Source organism: Dasypus novemcinctus, chromosome 22 (assembly GCF_030445035.2).
Source record: "Dasypus novemcinctus isolate mDasNov1 chromosome 22, mDasNov1.1.hap2, whole genome shotgun sequence".
Taxonomy (NCBI): domain Eukaryota; kingdom Metazoa; phylum Chordata; class Mammalia; order Cingulata; family Dasypodidae; genus Dasypus; species Dasypus novemcinctus.
In genome coordinates, this window is record NC_080694.1 from 42,835,622 (window position 1) to 42,860,935 (window position 25,314).

The 25,314-nt window shown below is 44.4% G+C and overlaps 1 protein-coding gene across 9 annotated transcripts in view; it reads left to right on the forward strand.

Moving 5' to 3' along the window:
* GCNT2 (glucosaminyl (N-acetyl) transferase 2 (I blood group)) overlaps positions 1 to 25,314 on the forward strand; it is a 252,516-nt gene that overhangs the window by 129,675 nt on the left and 97,527 nt on the right. For 2 of the 9 annotated variants that reach the window (XM_071210964.1, XM_004476956.4), the window contains exon 1: positions 17,914 to 24,928. The exons of the other annotated variants lie outside the window; for them this stretch is intronic. In XM_071210964.1, coding sequence (XP_071067065.1) covers positions 24,001 to 24,928 — 928 coding nt within the window. In that variant the 5' untranslated portion in view covers positions 17,914 to 24,000. Of the gene's footprint in view, positions 1 to 17,913; positions 24,929 to 25,314 lie in introns of those variants that run through there. 9 annotated transcript variants of the gene reach the window in all.

A 25,314-nucleotide genomic window follows, 5' to 3' on the forward strand; every position in this document is an offset into this window, starting at 1 on the left:
CATAGCTGTTTCCCCAAGATCCAGTGACCTGAGAAACATTTGGACTTGTGTATGTATCATGTTATACACAGAGGGTTTTTGGTTTTTTTTTAAGTTTTACTGTGGCTAAATCATGAGATCTCAGGGAAATTCTTTTCTTTCTCATAAAAAAAAATTTCTCACTTTAGTAGATGATCAGATCAGTTATTTTTTAAAATATATAAAACATAGTAGAATTTCTTCTGAAGGAAAGAACATGTACTGGACTCAATAAAAGATGCAAAATGGATCTCTGATGAACTAGACAGCATTATTATAGCAAGAGAAAAGTCATCATTGTTCTGCTTGTTGGGGCGCTGCCAAGTTGGAAAAGCTGGTAGATGCTCTCAGGCTGCCAGGCAGAGCCAGCTGGGCAGTAAGCACGCCAGCACTCTCTGGAAAATACCGTGTTTGGTCTCTGAATCCCAGGGTGCTTTGCCTTGTGAGTAGGGCTTGCTCACGTACGGCCTGTCTTTTTGACAGCTTCTTCCTAACTTCCCTCTCCCTTACGGATTCCACCTTCTACCACCATCAGTTTTGTGTTTTGTCCAGTGTTTTCTTCATTTCCATGTAATTTGAGAACATTAAGCACTCATAGACTGATTTTCATATTTGAATATTTATCTCACTTAAATGTGTGTGAAATATCTCAATGTGTGTGAAAGTTTGGTATTAGCCATGTGGCTCGTCAGTTATTTTACTGAGATGAAGGCATTTTGTAATGTAGAGGACATCTGGATTGTCACTTTTATTGTAAAAGAGAAAAGCATGGGCTTTGGTTTATGTTAAATACCTGTGGTTACTTTGCTAGGAGGATAGTCTTATCAATGTCAGCCAATAGAAGAAGAACGAGGGAAAGGGAATCCATCCTCCCTCTTCGTTTCTTAGCCTCCTTTCCCGTCCTGCCTGCATCAAATAGAACAGGTAGGAGACTGAGAAGAATCTAACTAGGCAAGGAGTGAAAATCTATTTTGCTGTAGGTTTGTGGGGTGACAAGCTGCCTTCTGCCCTGTCTCAGTAGCAGTGGGACCCCACTTACACCATGGAACCTTGAGGAACCTCAAATCGCTCTCCAGCTACAGAGTGAGGGGGGCAGGCAGGAAGTCCTCTTTTCATTCCTGCTTACACTTTTTAATGCCGAAGACGCACTTCTCCAAGCCCTGTGAAGACCCGAGCATGCAGCTGTTGGAGACTATAGAGAGAAAGGCAGGAAGGGAAGGCTGGCAGCCCGTTAGCGTTAGCAAGTGCATCCATTTCCTTTGCAAGAAATTGGTGGTTAGAGTTCCTCTGAGCAGCTCTCCCTGAGCGGAAGGGGGAGCGCAGCCCATGTCAGTGTGATGATTCTGCCTTCAGGATAACAGGACATTTCCGGGGGCTTCCCGTGCTTCCTTTCTTTCTGGGACACATCCCGGTTCAGCGGGGAGAGCAGCAGGATATCCTGCTTGCCAGCGTTACAAATGATTTAAAAAAACAAAAGCAAAAAACAAAACCAAATCATCCAACACTGTAGCCCCAGTGTTTGAGATCTTCATCGCCAAAGCAATGTACAATTTGATCACACACGCTGATAATTCCAGCGGTTTTATGCCTGACCCTTCAGTCCTTGTGATTTAAGATTTGTCATCTGAATCTGGTCTTTTATCTTCAGAAAATCCTTACTCAGAACCGCTCTTTTATTTTCAATATCACGTTTTAAGGGGGAAATTTCTTCAGAAAAACGCCACATGGACATCTTTCTTGCAAACTTCAAGTGTGGATAGGGCTGTCCCTTTCTCCTCAGTGTTACCCTCTGTCCCACACCCCCTTATCCTATTGAAGCATTTGTGCTAGAAAGTCTCCAGTGATTTTTAACATGAGGGTAATTTGATCAACGAGAACAATTTGACCAAGAAAATGAGCCGTGCCCTGTAACTAGAGAGTATCAGAAAACAAAGGGAAAATAGTTTAAAATGGGGGTGCCTAAAGCAAAAGGATCTTCACAGGAATAGCAGCAAATCACTTATTCTCACCCTCCTTTTTTTGTTTGCCTGTTCTTATGTTGTCTTCCATGGAGAGAATGACTTCTGTCTTTAATTTTCCACGCCCCAAGCTTTTCCCACACGGCTTTAGAAACGGGGCTGCAACCTGCCAGGGAGCAGTTCCCAGCCTCCCAGCCTTCTGCAGGGGAGGCCAGCTGAGTGGCCACCTTCCTTTCCCATGTGGCTGGTGTTTGCAGAGTGGCAAAGACTGGCCAACTAGCCCTCTCCTTTCTGGAGCCTGGAGCCTGGGAGGAAGTCCTCCAGATTCATGCGGTTCCCTGGCTCTGAGAGCAGGAGCTTGGCCTGAATCCCTCTGCACATTTATATTTTCTAACTTTTCAGATCTTTGTAATTGCTGCTATATGTTTACCCCGAGAAAAGGCCCTTCTCTCTAGCTCTTCTGCCTATTCCTGGAGCATTTTCAGTTTCCTATCTGCCCTAGGGCAGGATGCCAGAGGCTGTTTAGATTTTTGCTTTAAAGTCTTGTGAAATGGTTGCACATCTGCAGAAACTGCTGTGGTCTAGGTTTCCACTGTGCCATTTCCCCCCGGCTGAATTGTCTTATCACATTTCAGGGAAGCTCCTCCACTGATGAAGAGGCAAAGCGGCTGCATGCTTTGGCTTTAGCTACCCACCCCTCCACCCAACTGCATACGTTTTTAGAATTTTTGCTGGAGCGCTACTCTGACCTTTCTCACGCCATATTTTTCATCTATAAGAAGGTTTTCATTTGCCTCTTCCTTTTTCCATTTTACTTTTTTTTCAGAGCCCCTTTGTCAAATTATCGTGACCTCAGAAGTGACCACATGATCAGATTTCCTCTTTTCGCAATTCTAAAATTAGCATGTGTCCTACTCGGCTTCATTTTGCTCTTTTGCTTTTTTAATGGTGACTTTTATTTCTGCATATTCTTTAGGCTGCAAATGACAGAAATGGGACTCATAGTAACTTAAACAATCGTCCGAACTCAGTGGGTCCCGTAATTGAGATGTAAGATAGGCTCCAAATAAAACTGCGTTGAGGGTGGAAACCGGGTATTTAGGACTCTTTCTTGCCAGGTCTTCCCTCTGTGGGGAAAACAACCGCTCCCCTTTGCCCGGCTCTGAAGGGGTTCCCAGGGCACCAGACTTCCAGTACTAAAACTGGGAAGGTCTCAGGCAAACTGAGATGAATTGGCCACCCTGTCTCACTGCCTCCCAATGTGTGGGCTTCCTTTAGGTAGGTTCTGCCCACAGGATGTGAGAGATGGCCAGAGGTAGCTCTAGGTTTACTAAGGCTGATAGCTGGCATTCCTGGGACTTTCCATGGAGGTGTCCAGTGAGGGGGAGAGTGAGCTTAGATTCTGGTTCTTTCAGCAACAGTTCAGGCGAGAACTCAGATTGGTCATGCTTTGTCCAAATTCCCAGCCCTAAGGAAATCAGGGGGATGGAGTGTGCTCACTGGCTGTGCCTAAGATGCTTTCCCACCCATGAGCCAAAGGCTGGGGCTGGCCAGGGTGGCAGATGGTTCCTCAGAGCCAGGCTAGACAGACAAAGCCACGTCCACTACAAGGTGGTCCCTGTGCTACAGCCAGAGTTGTGAACGAGCATCTCCATGTGCTCTCAGAGATTTAACGAGCTATATGAAGGGAGACTTTCACCACTTGAGCAATTTTAATTTGGAGAACACTGATTCAATTATTTGTGGAAAAGGCAGGATCTTTTTATTTTAAAAGTAATGATGTTATTTTATTATATTTGGGTAGCATTGAGCATATACATTTGTTGTACATTATCTCCTTTAAGAGAAGCTTTGTTCTAGAGCAGCGTGGCCCAGAAGTCAAAATACTGACCCTGGAGCCTGACTGCTCTTCATTTACAAGTGGTGCAACCTTGGATAAGTTACCTAACTTTTTTTTGTGCCTCTGTTTTCCCATCCGTAAAATGGAGAGAACAAAGTATTTATATCGAGCATGTGGAGTTTTAAAAATGTGTTAGAGCAGGGCCTGGAACATATAATAAGTGTTAGCTGCCATCATCATCATCATCTTCATCTGTAAAATGGATGTTCATTCAATAAAGATCTATCAAGGACCTAGGCACTATGAGATATTTTAGTGAATAAGACAGATAAGAGCCCTACCCTCATGGAGTATATATTCTAGAATAGGGGTTCTTAACGAAGGGTCTAGGAGCTTGAATTTAAATTCAAAAAGACATTATTCTTGTGGGGACATGTTGATGCAGGTATGATATATTTATTTAATAATACACAGTATAGTGTGGACTTAATAAGGAGTCCATGGTTTTCACCTGACTAACAAAGGGGTCCGTGGAACAGAAAAGATTAAGAACCCCTGATCTAGAAGAAGGAGACAGATAACAGAAAGTAGATAAGCAAGATAATAGCAGATTATGATACATGCTATGAAGGAAACATACAGGCTGATACAGGAAGGGACCACCTGTCGATGAGTGGGTCAGGGAAGGCTTCTTAGTGAAGGTGGCCCATGAACTGTGTCTCCCCAAATGCAAATGAGGCAGCCATGTGCTCGGGAGAGAGGTTCCAGGCAGGCAGACCAGGCCCTGTGGAGTGAGAGAACCCTGTGTGTTCAAGAAACAACAGGGAAGGGGACTTGGCCCAGTGGTTAGGGTGTCCGTCTACCACACGGGAGGTCTGCAGTTCAAACCCCAGGCCTCCTTGACCCGTGTGGAGCTGGCCCATGCGCAGTGCTGATGCGCGCAAGGAGTGCCCTGTCACGCAGGGGTGTCCCCTGCGTAGGGGAGCCCCACGCGCAGGAGTGCGCCCCGTAAGGAGAGCCGCCCAGTACAAAGGAAAGTGCAGCCTGCCCAGGAATGGCACTGCACACACGGAGAGCTGATGCAACACAGAGAGATGACGCGACAACAAAGAGACACAGATTCCCATGCCACTGACAACAACAGAAGCCGACAAAGAAGACACAGCAAATAGACACAGAGAACAGACAACTGGGCGGGGGGGGAGAGAAATAAAGAAAATAAATCTTTCAAAAAGAAAAAAAAAGAGTCAACCTTAGCATCACTTTCTCTAAAATCCTTTCCTCCTGTAGCACATTGTGCTGTTAACAGTCTCACCAAGTTGTGTTTATTTGTGTTCTCAGTGGCCGTCTATACTGAAACACAAGGGTGGCAATGGTGCGCGATCATTTTTTGCTTTCCTTATACCTAGTATACCCTGGGTGCATGAACAATGTGTTTAACTTACACAAACTCAACCACACATACACAGAGTACACATAAGTTTGTGAGTGTGAGATAGAAACAAGGACTCTGCTTGTTCCCAACATGGTTCTTGGTTTCCACAGCTCACTCACGTTCAAGATAGAGTATGCCTCTATCTGACGACATAGCTTCTCAGCTCCAGCCACTTCTCCATCTGGTGCCTGTTAGAAGAAACAACCATCTGGGTCAAGATTAAAGGGGAAATTGGCTCTATTGGATTATTGAGTGGCTGTGTCACTCTTAATGTGACACATTCTTAAGGGATTTTGCCAGAGGAGTTTTTGTTTGTTTGTTTGTTTGTTTGTTTTTATTAAGGGTGTTTATTTGGGCTGGAAGCTTACAGTTATCAGGCCATAAAGGGTAAGTTACTTCTCTCACCAAAGTCTGTTGCCATCTGTTGGAACAAGATGACTGCTGACGTCTGTGAGGGTTTAGGTTTCCTGAGTTCCTCTCTTCCTGGGTCTTGATTCTCTCTGGGGTCAGCGGCTCTGCTTTCTCCACAAGGCCAGCTGTAAACTCTCAGGCAAATGGCTCATCTCTCTTCCCAGGTCCTCTGCCATGTCTAAAGGAGCCTTCTCTCCTTCCTCAAGGATCTGCTTCTCTGTGTTTCTTCCCGGGCTCCAGCTCAAAACTCCAACCTCCCTTCTCTGTGGTGCAATTTCTCTGTGAGTCCCCACTCACCAAGAGGGCAGAGACTCAAAGTCCTACTAACATAGCCTAATCAAAGTCTTTTCTTTTCTTTTCTTTTCTTTTTTAAATTAATTAATTTATTTTTAATGTTACATTAAAAAAATTGAGGTCCCCATATACCCCTCACCCCCCTCACCCCACTCCTCCCATAACCAAAACCTTCTCCATCATCATGGAACATTCATTGCACTGCCAGAGGAGTTTTGACTGTACTTTTTTTTACTCTAAATACAGACTTACAACCTAATCTCCATATAGGGTATATATATATACTTTTAATTTTAGTTTCCTAGGTTGCTCAAAGCAAATACCATAAAATGGGTCAGGCTAAACAATGGGAATTTATTTACTCATGGTTTTGAAGCTGGGAAGACATCCAAATCAAGCCATCATCAAGGTGATGCTTTCTTCCTGAAGACCAGCTGCTGTTGATCCTTGGCTCCTCTGTCACATGGCAAAGCACATGGCAGCATCTGCTGGTCTCTCCCTTCTCTTCCAGGTTTCATTGATTTCAGCTTCTTACTTCTGTGATTTTCTCTGTCTCTTATAAAGGATTTCAGCAGGAGAGTTAAGAACCATCCTGAATGAGGTGGATCACACCTTCACTGAAGTAACCTCACCAAAATTTCCTACTTACAAAGGGTCCATACCCACAGGAATGGGTTAACTTTAAGAACATGTTTTCCTGAGTACATACAGCTTCAAACCACCATATATACCTACTCCAAACATTGAATTTATTGATCAGCTAGTGATTAGCAAGAACCAGGGCACAGGTTCAGATGTTCTAATCCAGTGCTCTGTCCCCTATCCACAATGCAAAAATAGAATCATTCTTTTTCTAAAAGCCACTTCACTTAGAAGGGCAGATAGGGTAAAAGTGCTAGGAAGAGAGGATTATCCAAGCCAGCAGTAGGAATTAATGACTTCAATATTATGAAAAGGCTATCATGTTGCCAAATGGGTTAAAGTCATGCTTTTATAATTCCTCTTTGAGAAATTTGTACTAAAATGGACAATTCTGTTTTCATATTCTTAGTAAACAACTACTGAATTGAGATGGATACCAACTGAATTTTAGAACTAGTCTCAGTGAAACTCAGAATTATGGAAATTTTGAGTTTCTTTTTCAACCTCAGCCTTCTGGGTTGAGTTTCCCTCAATCTGACTCTTAATCTTCTCTCTCCCTTGAATGACCTCTGTACTGATGAATCCCAAACCTACATTGTAGATGCCAGGCTCTCTCTCCCCTTACTGGATACCTCTTCCCACAGTTCCCTTTAGCACCTGCTGATATGCTCCCCCTTCCAACTCCCTGCTTCCCTGTATCTCCGGAATCTCTATTAATGGACCGCCATTCTTCACACCACCCAACTTCTCCTTTTTCTGGTCCTGCATATCTAATGAGTACATGCTGGACATTCTGCTTGTGATCAAATTCTAGTGTGCAGCATCTTTCCTTTTCCCATGACCACCACTCCAAGTCTGGCCCTTGTGCCACTCAATTGACTCACCTATGTCATCTCCTTGGCCTGAGTCTCCCTCTTTAAACTGTTCTAAACTCCCTGCCTCACTTTTATTTTTATATCATTTCTCAGTCCTAGAATTCTCATGGATTATCAATAGCTGATTGAATTCAGTATAAACATCTCAACATGGCATGCAAGATTCTGTTGGATAGCATCCAATATCACCTTGATATAGAAGCCCTCACATCTCTCCTTGGAAGTGACACTCCAGAAAACCCACCATGACCTGATATTCCTGCCTTTTGTATTTTCGCTTCAAGCCACTCTGGTCCATTCTCCTCCATCTCTCCCATTTAAACAATGGCCTTACTAGATCTGTATTCAATGGCTTTTCATTTAGGAAGATTTCCCTTATTTTTATCCCCTCAATTTTACACCTTCATAAACCTTTATTTTATTGTAAAATTGTAAGTCCTTTATGTCATTCTATAATCTTTCTTGCATTATAATTATGAATGTGATTATCATATTACAACACTACACAATAATCTCTTTGGGGTCTTTTTTGGGAAATAATAATCATTAGATAAATATTTACTGATTTGAGTCAAATGGAAGTCATTTTTAATATGCTGGTGTTCCTCAGCACTGATACCCAGTCAGCTGCAAATCACTAATGCCCCCACTACCCTCTATGGCCTAAATTACTTTGCCAAATCCTGAGGGTTTTCCTTCAGACATTATCTTCCAGCTATGTTCAGTCTTCTTTGACATTTGCTGAACTCCTCCTCTCTGTTACTGGATGGTACAAGTGGGAGTCTTCACCTCAGTTTTTCTAAAGCATCTTGTTCATTCCAGAAGTGCTTCTCAATACCAGGTCGCACCCAGGGGCAGTGCCAACTCCATCAAGCCAGAGTGTGCTTAAATCCTTGTTTACCAAATTGCCTCCTTACTGTGCACTGAAGTGATAATAGGAACAGCACAACCACAGGGCCCTCTGTGTTAAAGTCAAATCTGGGGTTTTATAAAGCTGCTTTTTTTAAAAAAGACCATAACCCATCATTTGGCAAAGCAAATAGCCGAGCTAAGTTTTATGTGTATGATTTTTCTTCTGTGTCTTAAGGAATGGATGATTTGCAGTTTTAGAAAGTTACATCAGAAGCAAAAGTATAATTACTTTCCTAAGCTTAATGTGATTTCTCAGTGGCAAATCTTCTCCCCAGCCTGTCTTTTTCTCAAACACCTGCAGAGAATATGATGGTCTGTCTTGAGATGCTTTTGGACAAGGCCAGAGTGACTAGAGGTGTTATCCAAATGTATTAATCTTGGAGCTACTTTTAGTGCCACTTTTCTCAAGAATGAATGAATGTAGGTTTTGCTTTCAAAGCCTTTGCTCTTGCACTCCATACTTGTGATTTTCATTCCCCATAATCTTTCTGGTTAGATGGATGGATGAGTAGATGGATGGTTAGTTACATGAATGGTTAGATGGATGGGTAGATAACTGAATGGATAGATGTTGGATTGAGGGATGATTATTATTGGATTTGTTGGATAGTTATATGGATGGTGGTTGGTTGAAAGGTTGGGTGGATGAATGGATGGATGAATGAATGATGAATGAGCAGATGGGTAGGTAAATGGATGAATGGATTTAAAAGATCAGTATACCCTATGGAAATAATGGAGGATAAATAGATGTTCTTCATTAAATAAGCTGAAGATACGCAGATCATCCTAATGGATTTAGCTTCATGCCATGATCAGTTCCCTCTTCTAGACATTTCCTGTTTCATTTCCTCATTAGCCATCTTGGTCCTTATTCCCAATTCCCCCTTCATTAAAAATCAGCCATTCCACCCTCACTCCAAGTTGGAGCTACTTCTTTGAGCTCTTTGGAGATCTAAAGAAGCAAGGATCTCTCTACCCTGGACTCTTTTTTTTTTTTTTAAAGATTTATTTATTTATTTAATTTCCCCCCCCTCCCCTGGTTGTCTGTTCTTGGTGCGTCTGTTTCCTTGTCAGCTTCTGTTGTCGTCAGCGGCACGGGAAGTGTGGGCGGCGCCATTCCTGGGCAGGCTGCACTTTCTTTTCACGCTGGGCGGCTCTCCTCAGGGGCGCACTCCTTGCGCGTGGGGCTCCCCCACGCGGGGGACACCCTTGTGTGGCACGGCACTCCTTGCGCGCATCAGCACTGAGCATGGCCAGCTCCACACGGGTCAAGGAGGCCCGGGGTTTGAACCACGGACCTCCCATATGGTAGACGGACGCCCTAACCACTGGGCCAAAGTCCGTTTCCCTACCCTGGACTCTTAAGTCCTCTTTTGTGATCCATTTTAAAACTGTCCTCCCCTAGACCCGGAAGTCCTAGCCAAGAATTGGGTCATTTCCTGGAGAGGTTAAACACCTTTCTAGCAGTTTCTCTTCTTGTAGGCCTTTCGCTTCTCAGCTGACTATCCTCCATCCACTTCCACCTCATCTCTATTTGTCTCTGGTCAGTTATTATAATACTATTTGGACATTCCCCTGCAATTACTCAATCTAAATCAAGCATCCCTAGTTTCATTTTCCTGTAAAATAGCCTCCTCTTTATTCTGTGCAGCATCTAGAATAATCGCAGCATTTAGAAGAGAGCATCTAGCTCCAATTTTAAAGTCTTACAAATTTGGAAATTGAGGACCAGAGGCATTCAATGGTTTCGTTGATTGTGCTGCTCAGTAAAATGAGTTTACATTTTTTTAACCTCATTACCCATTTGGTATAAATCTTATAGTAAGCATTTCCATCTGTAAGATCCCCAATTTTTTCTAATAATCCCATCCCTTACAGAAAGAAGCGCTCTCAAGTCACACGTGGTTTAGAGGGAAGGGGTTAGGGATATTACTACCTTTATAATAACAGTTATTAACACTGTAATGAACAGTTCTTCTATCATTATTTAGCTTGTTACTAAAACATCCTTATACCCGCTGGGGAACATCTGCATAGTTGGTACAATTTAGATGCATTCTTTTGGGTTCACTGTAAAGCCACCCCATCAAGGTTAATCATCTTGTCCCCATGCCTCAGTGGTTCGAGGCTATGTGGAGAGGAATCACGCAGGGTTTTTCTGCACCACAGGTTGCAGGCCTGGTGGTGCTTTGCACACACTGTCTCCACCCCACCCCTACATTTCTTTTCCTTCTACACTCAGTTATTGAATCCCACCCCATCGGTAATACCTTTCAGGAGTGATTCTCATCTGGAAGTGGACGGGCGGGGCTGATGGTATGGAGGGACAAGTTTGTCCTGGTTTGCCCTGGATTTCCCCCATTTTAGCACTGAAAAAAATCCCATGTCCTGGCAAAGTGGGGATGGCTGGTCACCTTAAGTCTCCCAACTCGCTTTCCTAACTCCCAGGGCTTAGAATTAATGGTCTAGATATTTATGTTCCGCAGAACCTACTAATCAATAAATTGGGGATAAAAAACAACCTTAATCAAAACCACCCAGTTATGTAAGTTATGTAAGTGACAGCATACTGGAGACACATTAAAGGGTAGAGGTCAAAAACCCATCATCAGCTGGAAGGGTCTAACCAGAGAGGGCCAGCACTGGGCCTTTGGTATTTATAACAAATTTTCCATTGTTTTTGAGAGTTTAAGGATATCATCTAAAAGGATCGATTGGTAAATATAAAAGGTGAATCTTTAACCAGTGGGAGAAACACATAAACATTTTCTTCAGTTAAGTACAAACACAGGACATACCTGGGAGGTAGATTTTCCGGCTTTAATTACTAGGAAAGCAGAAAAGGCATGCTCTCTCGGGTTTGATCCAGGCTCTTGCCTGACAGCCCCCCTTTCCTTTGGCAGAATAGTTCTGCCCTAACAAACTGTCTAAACTCAGATAAATGACAGGCTGTGTGGGAAAGGAGCAAGGGCCACAGTGGATTGGATAAGCCAAAAGCGAGTCAAGAACTTAATAGAACTCTTAAAATTAGAAATTGGAGGAATCCAAAGGCTGTCTCTATTTTAAGATTGTTTTGTTTCCACTTACTTGAAAATGTTCACAAGGTAAAAGGGGCAGAGTATCATCAAGACACAGAATCTGGCAGCAGCTGGGTGGTAAAATGCTGTCCAGCAGTAGAAATCTCCCCCTTGCAACTTCGATATTCAAAAATATGGGTTTGGGGGTGCAGTTTGGAGGTTGTTGGTATGAGAATGATCCCAGAAGAATTCCCAGATATGGACAGGTCTCTTTTTTTCTCAGCGGAGACATTTGGATTCAGAGAAATCTTGCGTGGGAAGACAAGAGTGATTTATTCTGTTCCTTGAAATTTAGCAGAATATAGTCAAAGGTAAAATTTGTCTATGCGTGCTTGCTTTTCCCGGTCTACCCTCTCCTCCACCCCAGGGCAATTAGAATTAACAGTGGGCAATTAATCCCAGAAGGGAAAGAAACGGTTTTACTCCTAGGGGGCTGCTAGAGAACTAGAAAAAAGCAGCATGGACTTGAAAGAAGGAGGTAAGCCTGGGTAGGAGGTGGGTGGTAGAAGAGAAGATAATAGCTTATACCAAGGACAGACTCCATACAGAAGGCTTCTCGAGGAGATTGCGTTTCTGCCACTTGGGTAGACTTTCTTTTTTTTAATATATATTTTAAAATTTATTTTCGAAAGATATATAGATCCCACAAAATGTTACATGAAAAAAATACAGGAGGTTCCCACCTGCCCCGCTCCCCAAGCCCCCCACTTTCCCCACATCAACAATATAGACTGTACTCCATGCTGTGTGGCAAGGCTCCAGAATGTGTTCATCAATTGCAGTGAATGTACCCCACTCATGAAAGAAGTTGTTGGGGAGGCTTTCTATTACTCCTTTTAAAATTGGGACTCCAAGGCACAATGGACACCAAGAAACTTCATCGGGGTCACAGAGTGACCAGTAAATGGCCCCAGAGTCTCTCTCAGGCTGAGGGCTCAGCCTCAAAGCCTTGGGTTTAACCATCATTTGCATACAAGTTGACAGGAGTTTGGAGGAAGAGGCTCAAGAGGCTGCCTTTGGGAAGTGCAGGGGAGTCCCACATTCCAGGGTGGTGGAGGGCAGGAGGGGCTGACACTGGTCCTGATAATCCTGTCCAGGGGCATCCAGAACGGACTCTGGGGTCTTTAACGTGGCCCCTCATGCACAGCTGTTCTGCTTCACTGGACGTACCTAGGAAGGTGGGCTGGGTCCTTAGGGTCCCCGGTGAGCCGAGTTTGGCGGCAGAGAGGTAGGCGTCTGAGATTTGTTCTAAGCTCTTTTTGTACATGAATTAACCTGTCTAAATCTCTTAATTCCACGAGGTCAGTGCTTTTAACAGCTCTATTTTAAAGAAGAAGGCAAAGGACAGTGTATGATTTCATGGATATGAACTAATTATAATAAGCAAACTCATAGAGTTAGGATCTAGAAGAGAGGTTATCAGGAGATAGATTGGGGGAAGGGGATGGAGAACTGATGCCTAATTTGTACAGAATTTCTATCGAGGTGATTGCAAAGTTTGGTAAGGGATAGTGGTGACGGTTAGCACGTCATTGTGAGTGTAATTAACAGTGCTGGGTTATGGGTGTGAATGTGGTTGAAAGGGAAGTGTTGGGTCTTGTATGTTACTAGAAGGAAAGTTAGAAGACAAAACATAGGACTGTATAACACAGTGGACCCTGCGTGGACGGTGGATGGTGTGGTTAATAGTGCAAATAGAAGAATGTTCTTTCATGAATTATAACAACTGTATGACACTATTACAATGTGTTCATAATAGAGGGGCACATGGGGGAAATACACCTAATGTAAACTGTGGATGGTAATTAACAGTAATATTTTAATATTCTTTCATCAGTTGTAACAAAGGTACAACAATAATGTAAAGTGTCAACAATAGGGGGTATATGGGAATGTATTTTTTCATGTGATTTTTCTGTAAACCTACAACTTCTGTAATTTAAAAAAAATTACAGCAATTAAAAAAAACATGGGGAAACGGACTTTGGGCCAGTGGTTAGGGCGTCCGTCTACCACATGGGAGGCCCGCGGTTCAAACCCCGGGCCTCCTTGACCCGTGTGGAGCTGGCCCATGCGCAGTGCTGATGCGCGCAAGGAGTGCCGTGCCACACAGGGGTGTCCCCCGCGTAGGGGAGCCCCACGCGCAAGGAATGCGCCCCATAAGGAGAGCCGCCCAGCGCGAAGGAGGGAGCAGCCTGCCGAGGAATGGCGCCGCCCACACTTCCCGTGCCGCTGACGACAACAGAAGCGGACAAAGAAACAAGACGCAGCAAAAAGACACAGAAAACAGACAACCGGAGGAGGGGAGGGGAATTAAATAAATAAAAATAAATCTTTAAAAAAAAAAAAAAACAAAAAAACATGATCCTGAGTGAAAGAAATCAGACACAAAGTACTACATATTGCTGGATTCCATTAAAATAAATTGCAAATATATATAAATGTATAGAAACAGAATTTGATTAGCAGTTATGTAGGGATAGGGAAGAGTAGAGGGGCTGAGAGAGGAATGTTAAGGGGTGTGGGGTTTTTCTTTTTGGAGTAACAAAAATGTTCTAAAGTTGATTGTTGGAAAAACATTGCTCCCTGGGATGTGGAGACTGATTGCAGGCAGAAAGTTTATCAGGAAGCTCTCCCAACAGAGGGGATCTGAAGAATAGACTTCAGCCTCCCCGCTGGCATGTGGCGGTCTGAAGAGAGACTTCCGCCCGTTCTGGAAAGGGGGATTTGAATTTATACAGTGCATTTCTAGGCAGGGAAATGATAGTCAGTGGGAGGGGGTCGAGGGCTCAAGTGAGGTGCAGGGACCAATAGGGAGCCCTAGAGGTGAAAATTTTCCTTGTGTGGCTAGAGGGTAGAGGGCTAGGGAGTTATGGTTTCTTGGAATGCTGGAGGATTCCTTTGACCTGCAGGGAGTGGAGGTCTTTATCTCCCCTCATTCCCATTTCCAGGTGGTCTCTTTGTTCAACCTTTGGGGAAGTGCGGTGCTTTCAGACACATAGACTATGAGGGAGGAGACTTGTCTTTCCTCAATGCAATTCAGGGGGAACTGAGTCATAGCTTGCTAATTATGGCGAATCTAGTGAGGGGGAAGCTCTAACATTGATTGTGGTGATGAGTGCACAACTCTGATTATCAAGATGATGCATCAAAAAAGAGATGCAGATTCCCAGTACCACTGGATAACGCAAGTGGACCCAGAAGACACACAGGGAATGGACACAGAGAGCAGAGAACAGGGGGAAGGGGAGAAAAATAAATAAAATTTAATTAATTAATTTTTAAAAAATTGATTGTCCACTTTGCATGGAATGTATGGTATGTGAATAAATCTCGTTACAACTGCTGAAACAAAAAAAAGATGCTCTGCTGCCTGCTGGGAATGGCATCATCTGACTCTCCCAGGCATGTCCAGGACCAGCCAAGATAAACTCCCTGGGCCCCCGTTGCCTCTGGCAGAAACGGGGCTCTGTGGGCCTCTGGATAAAGTAGAGTAGGATGTGCCTTCACACACAGCATCTCATTTAATCCTCGCAGTCCTGTGAGGTCGCTTCTGTTTCCTCCATTTTATAGGCAAGGAAACTGAAGCTCAGCGGATAAGTTACTTGTTCAGGTGGTTTGTGCTGCAACCCACAGCGTGTATGCAAAGGGGCGTCAGGTGGGTTTAAGGTAGGATCGAAATTATTATCTTGCCCCTGTGTTAGTCTGCAAGGCTAATTAATACCACACGCGGGGTATGTACAATGAGAATGTACTGGCTCGGGGTTTTGGGGCTAAGGTTAGTGCAAAATCAAGGGGTCAGCAAGGCGATGCGTTCTCCCCAAAGGCTGTCCGGTTCTGGTGCTGGTCTGCTGGCCATCGCTGGGATTCCAGGGCTGGCATCTTTGCCTCGCGTCGCGTGGCGAGGTCCTTTCCTTTCTCTTTCGGTTCCGTTGACTTCCTGCTCCTGACTCCTCCCTGGGGCTTTCTCTGTGTCTGATTTTCTTCTGCTTGCAGGGACTTGAGTCTTCCTGATCAAGGCCAACTTCATTCAGCTGGGCCCCACCTTAACTAAAACAACATCTCCAAGAGATGCTGATTTACAGGGGTTCACACCGACCCAAATGCTAAGGGAGGTTAAGGCAGAACAATGTCTCCTAGAATGTATCTATGTAAAGTTACTAGAATGATATCTGTTCATCTTAGTGATGCGAAGATCCCAACTAACAACTTCCGAAAGCAGAATTTGCCAGTTGAAATTCAGCATGGCTGTAGCTAAGAAATTTATCTAATTATTCTTTGCTAGCCTCTCTTACTAATTGAAATTATTTATCAGCCAGCAAAATGAGACTTCCAGTTGATGTTTCAGCAGGTTAAAAACATTCAAGGAACACCAGTTACCAAAAACAGTTCTAGAAAATGTTAAGTGTTTTCGTTCTACTTAATTAAATGGTAGTACCCATTATAATTGGTTTTCCAGAGGCTGTCTTTATTTCACACAAGAATATGTGTAAGGTTATTATGTTTTTCTATTGGAAGTAGAGAAAGCAGTTTGATCTCTTTGAAAAGAAGATGTCTAAGATGTTTAGAAAGGCAGATTTGGCCATGATGGAATGTTCTAGTTTCTGGGGTCTAGTGCTATGTATTTGGATGTAGTGAGAGAACATTAATTTCACCTCGTGGAAGAAATGTTTTCTTGCCAAGCTAGTTCTTAGAGCTTTAAACAACAAAAGATCTTCCTCTTTAGCACTGATGCCATAGCACTACTGCCTTTTACAGGGAAGACAGTGAGAGGGTACAGTGTGTCAAAGAAAACATTGATTTGTTACTAACAAACTGGTATGTGGAGATAGTTAAGACTTTTGGGTTTTAAACAAAGTGAAAATGTTCAAAGTTGAAAAGTTGCATTTGGGGTTATGATTATTTGACATATTCATATTACCAAAACGATTACACTGGAGGTGTTTTTTTTTCTCATTATACAGGTTTAATTTTATGTAGGCAGGTATTTGATGTGATTTTTAACCCTTAAAAAAAAGGTGGAGATGTATACAATTGTAACAATGCCATGAAAGCATTTCATTTCTCTTGAGGAAACGTGATTTCTTATCAGAAAATCTGTCTGGCCCTGTAATTTAAATTAAAATAAAATTTTGGAGGAAAAAAAAAAAAAGAACATGTCTAAATTAGGGTACCGACACTCTCCGCTTTCAGCTTTTTCTCATCTAGGAAGAAATTAGAGAAAATTGCAAAGGGTGCAAAATGGCAGAATTTAGGCCTGGAGAAGCATGATTATAATACAGAGCAGAGATTAGCAAATTAAAACAAGGGGGCTAAATCTGACCTGTTTATCTACAGGCCATGGCCTTAGAATGGTTTTAAAATGGTTTTTAAATGGTTTTAAAATGGTTGCAAAATAATCAAGACTGTTTCATTACATGGAAATTATATAAAATTCAAATATTTGGGTCCATAAATAACAATTTACTAGAGCATAGCCACCCCATTTGTTTACATATTGTTATGGTAGCTTTCATACTCTAATACAACAGCAGAAAACCGAGACAGAATGGCCCACAAAGTCTAAAATATTATCTGGCCCTTTACAGAAAAAGTTTGCTGGCACCTGATATAGAATCCTGAAGTAAATGTGTTTGTCTAGCATTTTTGATGGAAAGTTTTGTCATAATGGTGACTCTGAAAAATTTAAGCCTATCCTTTTGTGCACAATATAGTTTTTTAAAAAACACTATTTTGAATAAACGTATTTCAGAAATGTCTTTTAACATAGAATATGCAGAAGACATGTATAAAATACATTTTTAGTACATTTTTATTTCTATTGCAATAAATGTTTGTCCTCTGCTTGTTTTCAAAAAGGACCCAGGTTGGCCCAATGTTTGCATTGTTCTTCATAGCTTTTAAAATCCTTTCATAGGCATTAACTTATCTGATCATTATAAATATTAGAGGTATTGATATTATAAAGTAACAAAATGGACATTTAGCTGTATAAAGGAACTGCCCTTTGAGGGCTTCAAAGTATATGAGTGTGAGGCTTCAACCAAAGAAGACAAACTGGCATCCTGATGGCTAAATGAGTTCTGTAGGGGTGTGTGTATGTGCTTTGTGTTTTAAAAATTTGTTAACTAGATGACAGCATTTAAAAAGTGAGGGAATTGCCAGAAAATTCAGATTTCTCATTTCTCTCTCTTTTTTTAAAACCTATTTTATTGAAATGTATTCACAAACCATACAATCCATCTAAAGTGTAAAATCAGGGAGTGGACATGGCTCAATTGGTGGAGCACCTGCTTCTCACATGGGAGGTCCTGGGTTTGGTTCCTGGTGCCTCCTAAAAACAAACCACACACTCACAACAAAGGAGGATAGTCAATGGCTTTTGGTATAATCAGAGTTGTGCATTCACCACTGCAATCAATATTAGAGCATTTTTGTTTTGTTTTTTGTCCTTTTTTTTTCTTTATTTTTTTAATGTTACATTCAAAAAATATGAGGTCCCCATATACCTCCCACCCCCCTCACCCTACTCCTCCCATCATCATGAGACATTCATTGCATTTGGTGAATACATCTCTAAGCACCACTGCACCTCATGGTCAATGGTCCATACCATAGCCCACACTCTCCAACGTTCCACCCAGTGGGCCATGGGAGGACATACAATTTCCAGTAACTGTCTCTGCAGCACCACCCAGGACAACTCCAAGTCCCAAAAACACCTCCACATCTCATCTCTTCCTCCCTTTCCCTACCCCCAGCAGCCACCATGGCCACTTTCTCCACACCAATGCCACATTTTCTTTGGTTACTAATCACAATAGTTCATGAATAGAATATCATAAGTCCACTCTAATCCATACTCTATTCCTCCATCCTGTGGACCTTAGAATGGTTGTGTCCACTCCACATCTATATCAAGAGGGGGCTTAGATTCCACATGGATGCTGGATGCAATTCTCCTGCTTTCAGTTGTAGGCACTCTGGGCTCCCTGGTGTGGTGGTTGACCTTCTTCACCTCCATGTTAGCTGAGAGGGGTAAGTCCAATAAAACAAAGTGTAGGGGTTGCAAGTCTATTGAGGCTCAGGGCCTGGCTATCACATGGTCAGTCCAGAGATTCAGGTCCCCTGGGTATACATTAAACCCCAGCACCAACTACAGTTCCAGTAAAAGTAACAGGAGAGGCTTGTGGGCAAAGATCACATCTGAGTCCAGCTCCATCACACAGAAACACAAACTCCAAAGTGGGGCCAACTGACATGGCACTGAACTCCATCTGCCATGACCATAGAACCTGTGGGTCTCTGTAGCCCTCAGAAGAACCAATACCTGGGGTTGTATCTACTTTATCTGTCTCTGGGACTCTGCTGAGATATGCATAAGGGCAACCCCTCTGATAACCTCCTGGCTCTTTTTGGAGACTCATAGTCACATAAACTCATTTGTCCTTTCCATTTCCCCCTTTTATTCAGGTCAAAAAGTGTTTTTAACTCCTGGTATTATATGTAGACTGAGATATTCTGCTGGTCTGAGTTGACCCTTCTATTCAAGGTCATTTTCTAGTTACATGATCAGCTGGTACTTGGTAGTAATCCCTCGGCACCAGGAAGGTTCATCCCCGGGAGTCATGTCCCACACTGGGAGGAAGGCAACACATTTACATGCTGAGTTTGGCTTTGAGACTGGCCACATTTGAGCAACATGGAGGCTCTCAGGAGGTAACTCTTAGGCACCCTGCAGCTCTAGGCCTTGTTCTTATTTCAGGTGCACAGGCTTACAAGCATAATCATTAGTATCAAGGTACACTCCAAACACACGTGATAACATGGATGAATCTTAAGAACCTTATGTTGAGTGAAGCAACCCAGGCATTGAAGGACAAATACTACATGACCTCAATGATATTAAATAAGTAAACCAAGCTGCCTCAGAGAACTAGAGACTGGATGATAGGCTTAGAGCATTTTCATTACTCCAAAAGGAAGAACCTCTTACCCCTTAAGTAGTCACCTCTCAATCCTTCTATCCTTCTTTTGTCATACTAACTGCCAATCTATTTCCATCTCTGTAAATTCATCTGTATTTACATTTTGTATAGTTGGAGTTAAAGATGTAGTACTTTGTGTCTGGTTTCTTTCCCTTAGCATAATTCCTTTTTTTTTAAACATTTAATATTAATATTTTAATATTCCCTATAGTCTATAGTTTGCTTGAATTGTATTTTTGCCCAAATATCACCCTCTTAACCTCTTGTAACACTAACTTTTGCTCTGTTTCAGAGAAAAACATTCTCATATATGCACTAGTAACCATATGCTTTGTCCACAGTCCTGTGTTTCATCTCTTCACTTTCCTTCTAGTGATATACATAAGCTTTTCTGCTTTCCCTTTCAACCACCATCCTATCCATATGTTAGTGCTGCTAATTACAATCATTATAATGTGCTATCATCACCTCTATCCATTTCTAAACATTTACAAACAACTGTTTTGTAAATTCTGCACAAATTAAGCCTCTGCTTTCCATTCCTGATCCTCATTCCAGCATTGCTGGCACGAGAGGGAGCCACCCACCTTAGGTGAGGCAGCAACTCCCTCCTTCCTCCATGTCTAGGGCAACTTGGCCAAGCATTTGCTGCCTTTACGAACTCACTGGTCCTGTTTTTCCTCCCCACCAGCAGTTCCTCCTCCTTTACCTCACCTGTCCCTACACATTTGAGTGTGTTGGACCCACCCTATGGAGTGATCCTTACTTTGGTTCCTCAGAGGTCTATTTTATTACTTTCTCCATCTTGCTGGTGGCCAAAGAGTCAGAGCTTGCCCGACTGGGAGAACCAAAGACTTAGATGGGGAGCAGGGCCATGTGGTTTGGGGGAGACTCAGCCAAGAGCATTGCCCGGATTCTATGCTCAGGGATGCCTTCTATGTAATGGAAAAAGATAAGGATGTAGGAGCAGCACAGACCCTGCTTCTCCACTTCATGGTTGCTGTTGTGAACCTATGCCGGTGGAAGCAGAGCTCCTGTAGGGTTGATGAGAACTAAGTCATCTTAAGGGCAAAAGACCCCACCATGTTCTCAGGATGCCCCTGGATGGCTTAGCCCTTTGTTTTAATGTGTGGCCCTGATCAGATTCTGGGCTGTGAGCTGCAGTCCTTGAGCTGCTTCTTGGTAACCATAAAGAGTTGGGCCGAGGGAGGCAAGGAGTGATGCAAAACGTCCACTTGATGACGGTGTTCCATATGTTATGCCAACAGCAGTGAACAGAGCAGAAAGAAAGCGTAGCCTGCCCAATTATTTGCTGGAAGAAAAGACCAGTTCAGTTACCACGGATTCCAGGCAAAACAAAGCCACTGTTTGGGCCAGCCATTAGAAAGCCAAGCGTTCTAATCTCATTCTGTTCATCTAAAACCTTGTCAATATGCCAAGGCAGACTACACGTGGCTTTTTTCAGATATTGCTCTTTTAACCTATAAATGTTGCAGCCCCACCCCCAGCTCCATTTGCCATCTGTTTTGACTAAATTACGTTGAAAGATTTGCTGAGTTTGCCTTGCGCTGACCACCCACCAGAGATCCCTTCTGTAGGATCTGGGCTCAAGGCAAAGAAAGGGCAAAAGTACAGACTGAATCTGCATTAAAAGCCCTTTGCCTCCTGTTCTGAATTAGTGCAGCTGGAGTTTAAATCTGGGTCAAGTGTGACACAATGGGAAACTGAGGCCATCACGCACGAGAAAAGATACTTTGTTCCTCATTAGGTCCCAGAGAGGGAGGGAGGCCAGGCAGGGTCAACGGGAAGCACGACTGGCTCGGGGGCTCAGCCAGCGAGTGGGGAGCACAGAGGCCGAGCCACAGGGAGCCGTGCTTGGGTCTTTATTGTGGTTCAGGGGTGGAGGTGAGTAGACTTCCCACAGATCAAGGATTGGTTAGTTTACAGCAAACATGTGAAAAGGAGAAGGGGCTGGGGCTCTGAGGGTGGCGGGTATGCCAACTTATCACTAGGGACCAGCTTCGGGCTTTGATCAGATGGAGGGAGGGGTAGTGGCGGCAAATGTGGGGGAATCCAAGCGCCAGGGCTGCAAGGCTGTTCTTAACTAGTCAAAGGTCAGTGTCGAGGCAGATGGCTCAGCAAAGGAAGACAGACCCCAAGGAAGCCCGCAAAGAAAACGTTAAGTTACAACACCCCCCCTCCTCCACCCGCCCTCCAAAAGTCCTGCGAAGGATGGATTTCGCAGAAGAGTGTGGCTCTGATATGAATGAAGGGGAGTGAAAGTATCGAGATGGGTTATTCAATTGTCCCCTTCAAAATAGTCGCTTTTCTGCTCTGCATTTGGGAGGGGGTGGCAGTGAGGGGATGGAGAAAGAAAAGAGTGGCATGTACCCCTGGGAATAAATCAACCTACTTGAAAGCCTTAAGAGGGTAAATGTTTTTCTTCGCCATAACTAAGAAGAGAAATCAAAATGCCAGTCCATTAACAGGGATCAGAAGTGTTGGCTGTTTTTCAAAGCGAAACGTCAGTAATCACAATAGCAGCTCATGCTTATTGAACCTACTAGGCGCCTCGACCTGTGCTAACCCTTCCTTCAGGTGCGTTCTTGTATTTAACCTTAATAAGCATGTGAAGTGGGACCCATTGTGCTTCCCATTTCACAGATGAAGAACCCGGTGCTCAGAGAGGTTTAGTAACTTTCTCCTCTTTGCACAGCAGATCAGTGACAGCTGAGATTCCAACCAGTATAGACTGGCTTCAGCATCTGGGCTTTAAAAAAGAAGCAGTAGGATTAGGTTCTGGCTCCTATGCAGCTGGATGGCTTCGGGGAAATTATTTTTATCGGCCTCAGTTTCCTCATCCATAAAATAAAGGCTTGTGTTTGATAATATCCACGATGCCTTCCAACTCTTTGGATCTGTCTCCAAATTAACCTCCAAATCAGTCTCCGTGCTGACTGCTGTGATCATCGTCAGGACAGTGGACAGACGGGTGGGAACTCAGGGGGTCGGTATGGGATAGGGGGGTCAGGCAGCTTGCTGCCTTATGCACCAGGTGGTTTCCCAGCAGGGGCAGCTGCTCCGGTCTCCACATCACGCCAGGGCAGGTAGGATGTCGCAGGACTGTGGGTACAGCCGGGGCAAGGTCCACTTCCAGCACACCTCGTGCTTGCGGCTGCAGTTCGCTGCCCTCCCCCTGCCGCCGGCCCCCAAAGTGTCCCGGGCACCCGCCCCGATCCCAAGCGCAGGCCCCATTTGTTGAGAGCTGCAGGCGCCTCCTGGCACCGGGGAGCTCCGAGAACCCCATTGTAATGTGACCCAACCTGCTGGGCTTCTCTTCCTGGCTCCCCTGAATTACCCTCTGATATACTTCCAGGAATTTTGCGGCAGCCCTACAGCTTTTGTTTTCGCTTCAGAGTAAGGAAGGGGGGTGGGGTGGGTGGGAAGGAGAGCTCGATTTCTTTGAATTCTAGGAGATGACTTTTAAAGCTCGCAAAGCTGATGTCAGAGAATACATGTCAGGCTTTTTAAAGAGGCCCGGGTGCCTTGTCACTCCACCATTGCAGATAACGCAGTGTCAACAGCTCAAGTTATCTGACGCTCCCGGGGGTGTAATGGGAGCCTGCCTTTGCTCTCTGGGAACAAAGATTATCCTTCTCGTGCCTGCGGTCACAGGAGGGTGTGTTTGTTTTATTACGACCCCTCTGCGTTAAAGATCACTCCCAGGTCCCTTCTGTCCTCCTCCCGCGCCCCCAAAGGGCGAAATTCTCTTTGGTTTCCTCTTCCCGGAGCCTGTGCAGAAATAAATCCACAGGCTCTGTCACCCCATCAGCCTCTGTCCCATTTAATCCAGCAAACACGTTTCTCACCAGCAAAGATTCTTTGCCTCTGATAATCTGATCCTTGGGGACATGGCAAAGGCGTTTCTCCTTTCTTGGGTCTGCACTTGCCCAGAAGGTAGCGATGACACTGAAAGGAAACAAGCCGTGGTGGAGAAACAAGAAGAATAAGCTCGGGGCGCAGAGATGTCCTAATGCTGTGGTTTCCAAGGATGCTCGCAGGTTTCTGAGCTAATAAGTCAAAGTCACTTATTGGACAGAGCCCAGTGCGTGGGGAAAGGAGAAGGGAGGGCGGAGAGGGAACTAGAAGGGAGGGGAGGAGGGGGGCGGTCGGGGTGAAGCAAGCCCCAAGGAAAAGGACTGTCACGCAATTTGCCGAGACCAGCCGCCGGCGTTTGTTTCGAATGCAAATGAAGAGGCCCTGCCAGAGGCCGGGCACCGGCCAGAGGGAGCACCGTGCAGCTGCGGGCATTCAGCACGGACGGGCCGACGACAGCGCGTCTCCAGCCGACGCTGGAGGATGGATGAGCCCCTGAGGCGCGGAACGAGGGAGGATTGAAGGGCTCCGGAAAAGCCCCTGTGAGCAGCTGGCAAACCGGGAGGCCGGCGGGCGCAGGCAGTTCAACCTCCCGCCTTCGTGGTTTCAGGCACCGGTCGCTTCTCCAGCCCAGAGCAGAGATTCCTTCGGCCCCTAAGGACGTGAAAATAATGAACTTTTGGAGGTACTGCCTTTTTGCTTTGACCGTGCTCAGTGTGCTTGTGTTCCTGATACTGTACAATAGCCGGTTAGGCCTGCTGACAAGTTACGAGAAGCTGAGTAATTCCAGTGGTAAGTATTTTCGATCAGATGCCTGCAAGTCCGCCTTGGAAGAGAAGTCCACCTTTTGGTGGGGGAAGAGCTTATTAGCCTCATCCTTGGCAAGGGTCCCCTGCAAGGACTACCTGATCCTGAATCACTACATCACCAGCCCCCTGTCCAGAGAAGAAGCGGAATTCCCTTTGGCGTATGTGCTGGTTATCCACAAGGACTTCGACACGTTCGAGAGGCTCTTCAGGGCCATCTACACGCCCCAAAACGTCTACTGTGTTCACGTGGATGAGAAAGCCCCAGCCGAGTTTAAGAACTCTGTGGGGCAGTTACTGAGTTGTTTCCAAAATGCTTTTCTGGCTTCAAAGGTCCAGCCCGTGGTCTACGCAGGGATTTCCAGGCTCCAGGCTGACCTGAACTGCCTCCGAGACCTCGTGGCCTCCGAGGTTCCCTGGAAGTACGTGATCAACACCTGTGGGCAAGACTTCCCCCTGAAAACCAACAAGGAAATAATTCAGTACCTGAAAGGGTTCAAAGGGAAAAACATAACTCCAGGGGTGCTGCCCCCCGATCACGCGATTAAGCGAACTAAATACGTGCACCGAGAGCACATAGGCAAGGATGGCTCTTTTGTGCAAAATACTAATGTTCTGAAAACCTCCCCCCCGCATCAGATGACTATCTACTTTGGCACTGCCTACGTGGCCCTTACCAGACAGTTTGTCAACTTTGTCTTCCATGACAAAAGGGCCATCGATCTGCTGCAGTGGTCCAAGGACACCTACAGTCCTGATGAGCATTTCTGGGTAACACTCAACAGGATTCCAGGTAAGTACCAAATTTCCGTTCCCATTTCACGGGTTGAGTGGGTGGCCAGCATTCTAGTCTAGAGAATGGATTCATTTGAAATTATTTGGGGGAAAAAAAAAAATCAAAGGCTTAGAAAACTCTAAGTATGGTGGCTTTTTAGTGAAGGTTTTATGATGATGGCTCTACTGTTCTTGGGATAAACCACTTTTTTTTTTAAACTGGGGATTGAACCCAGGACCTCATAAAATAGAGGTTGTTCTGTACTGCCCAGTTGCCAACTTGGAGCTTGGTGTTTTGAATGGTCACCTTCTGTATCCCTTCATAAACCCATCTTTGATGTGATGAGATGGATGTTTTCAATGAGGCTTCTGGAACCAAGAAATTAAAATCTGAGGGATGCCGTG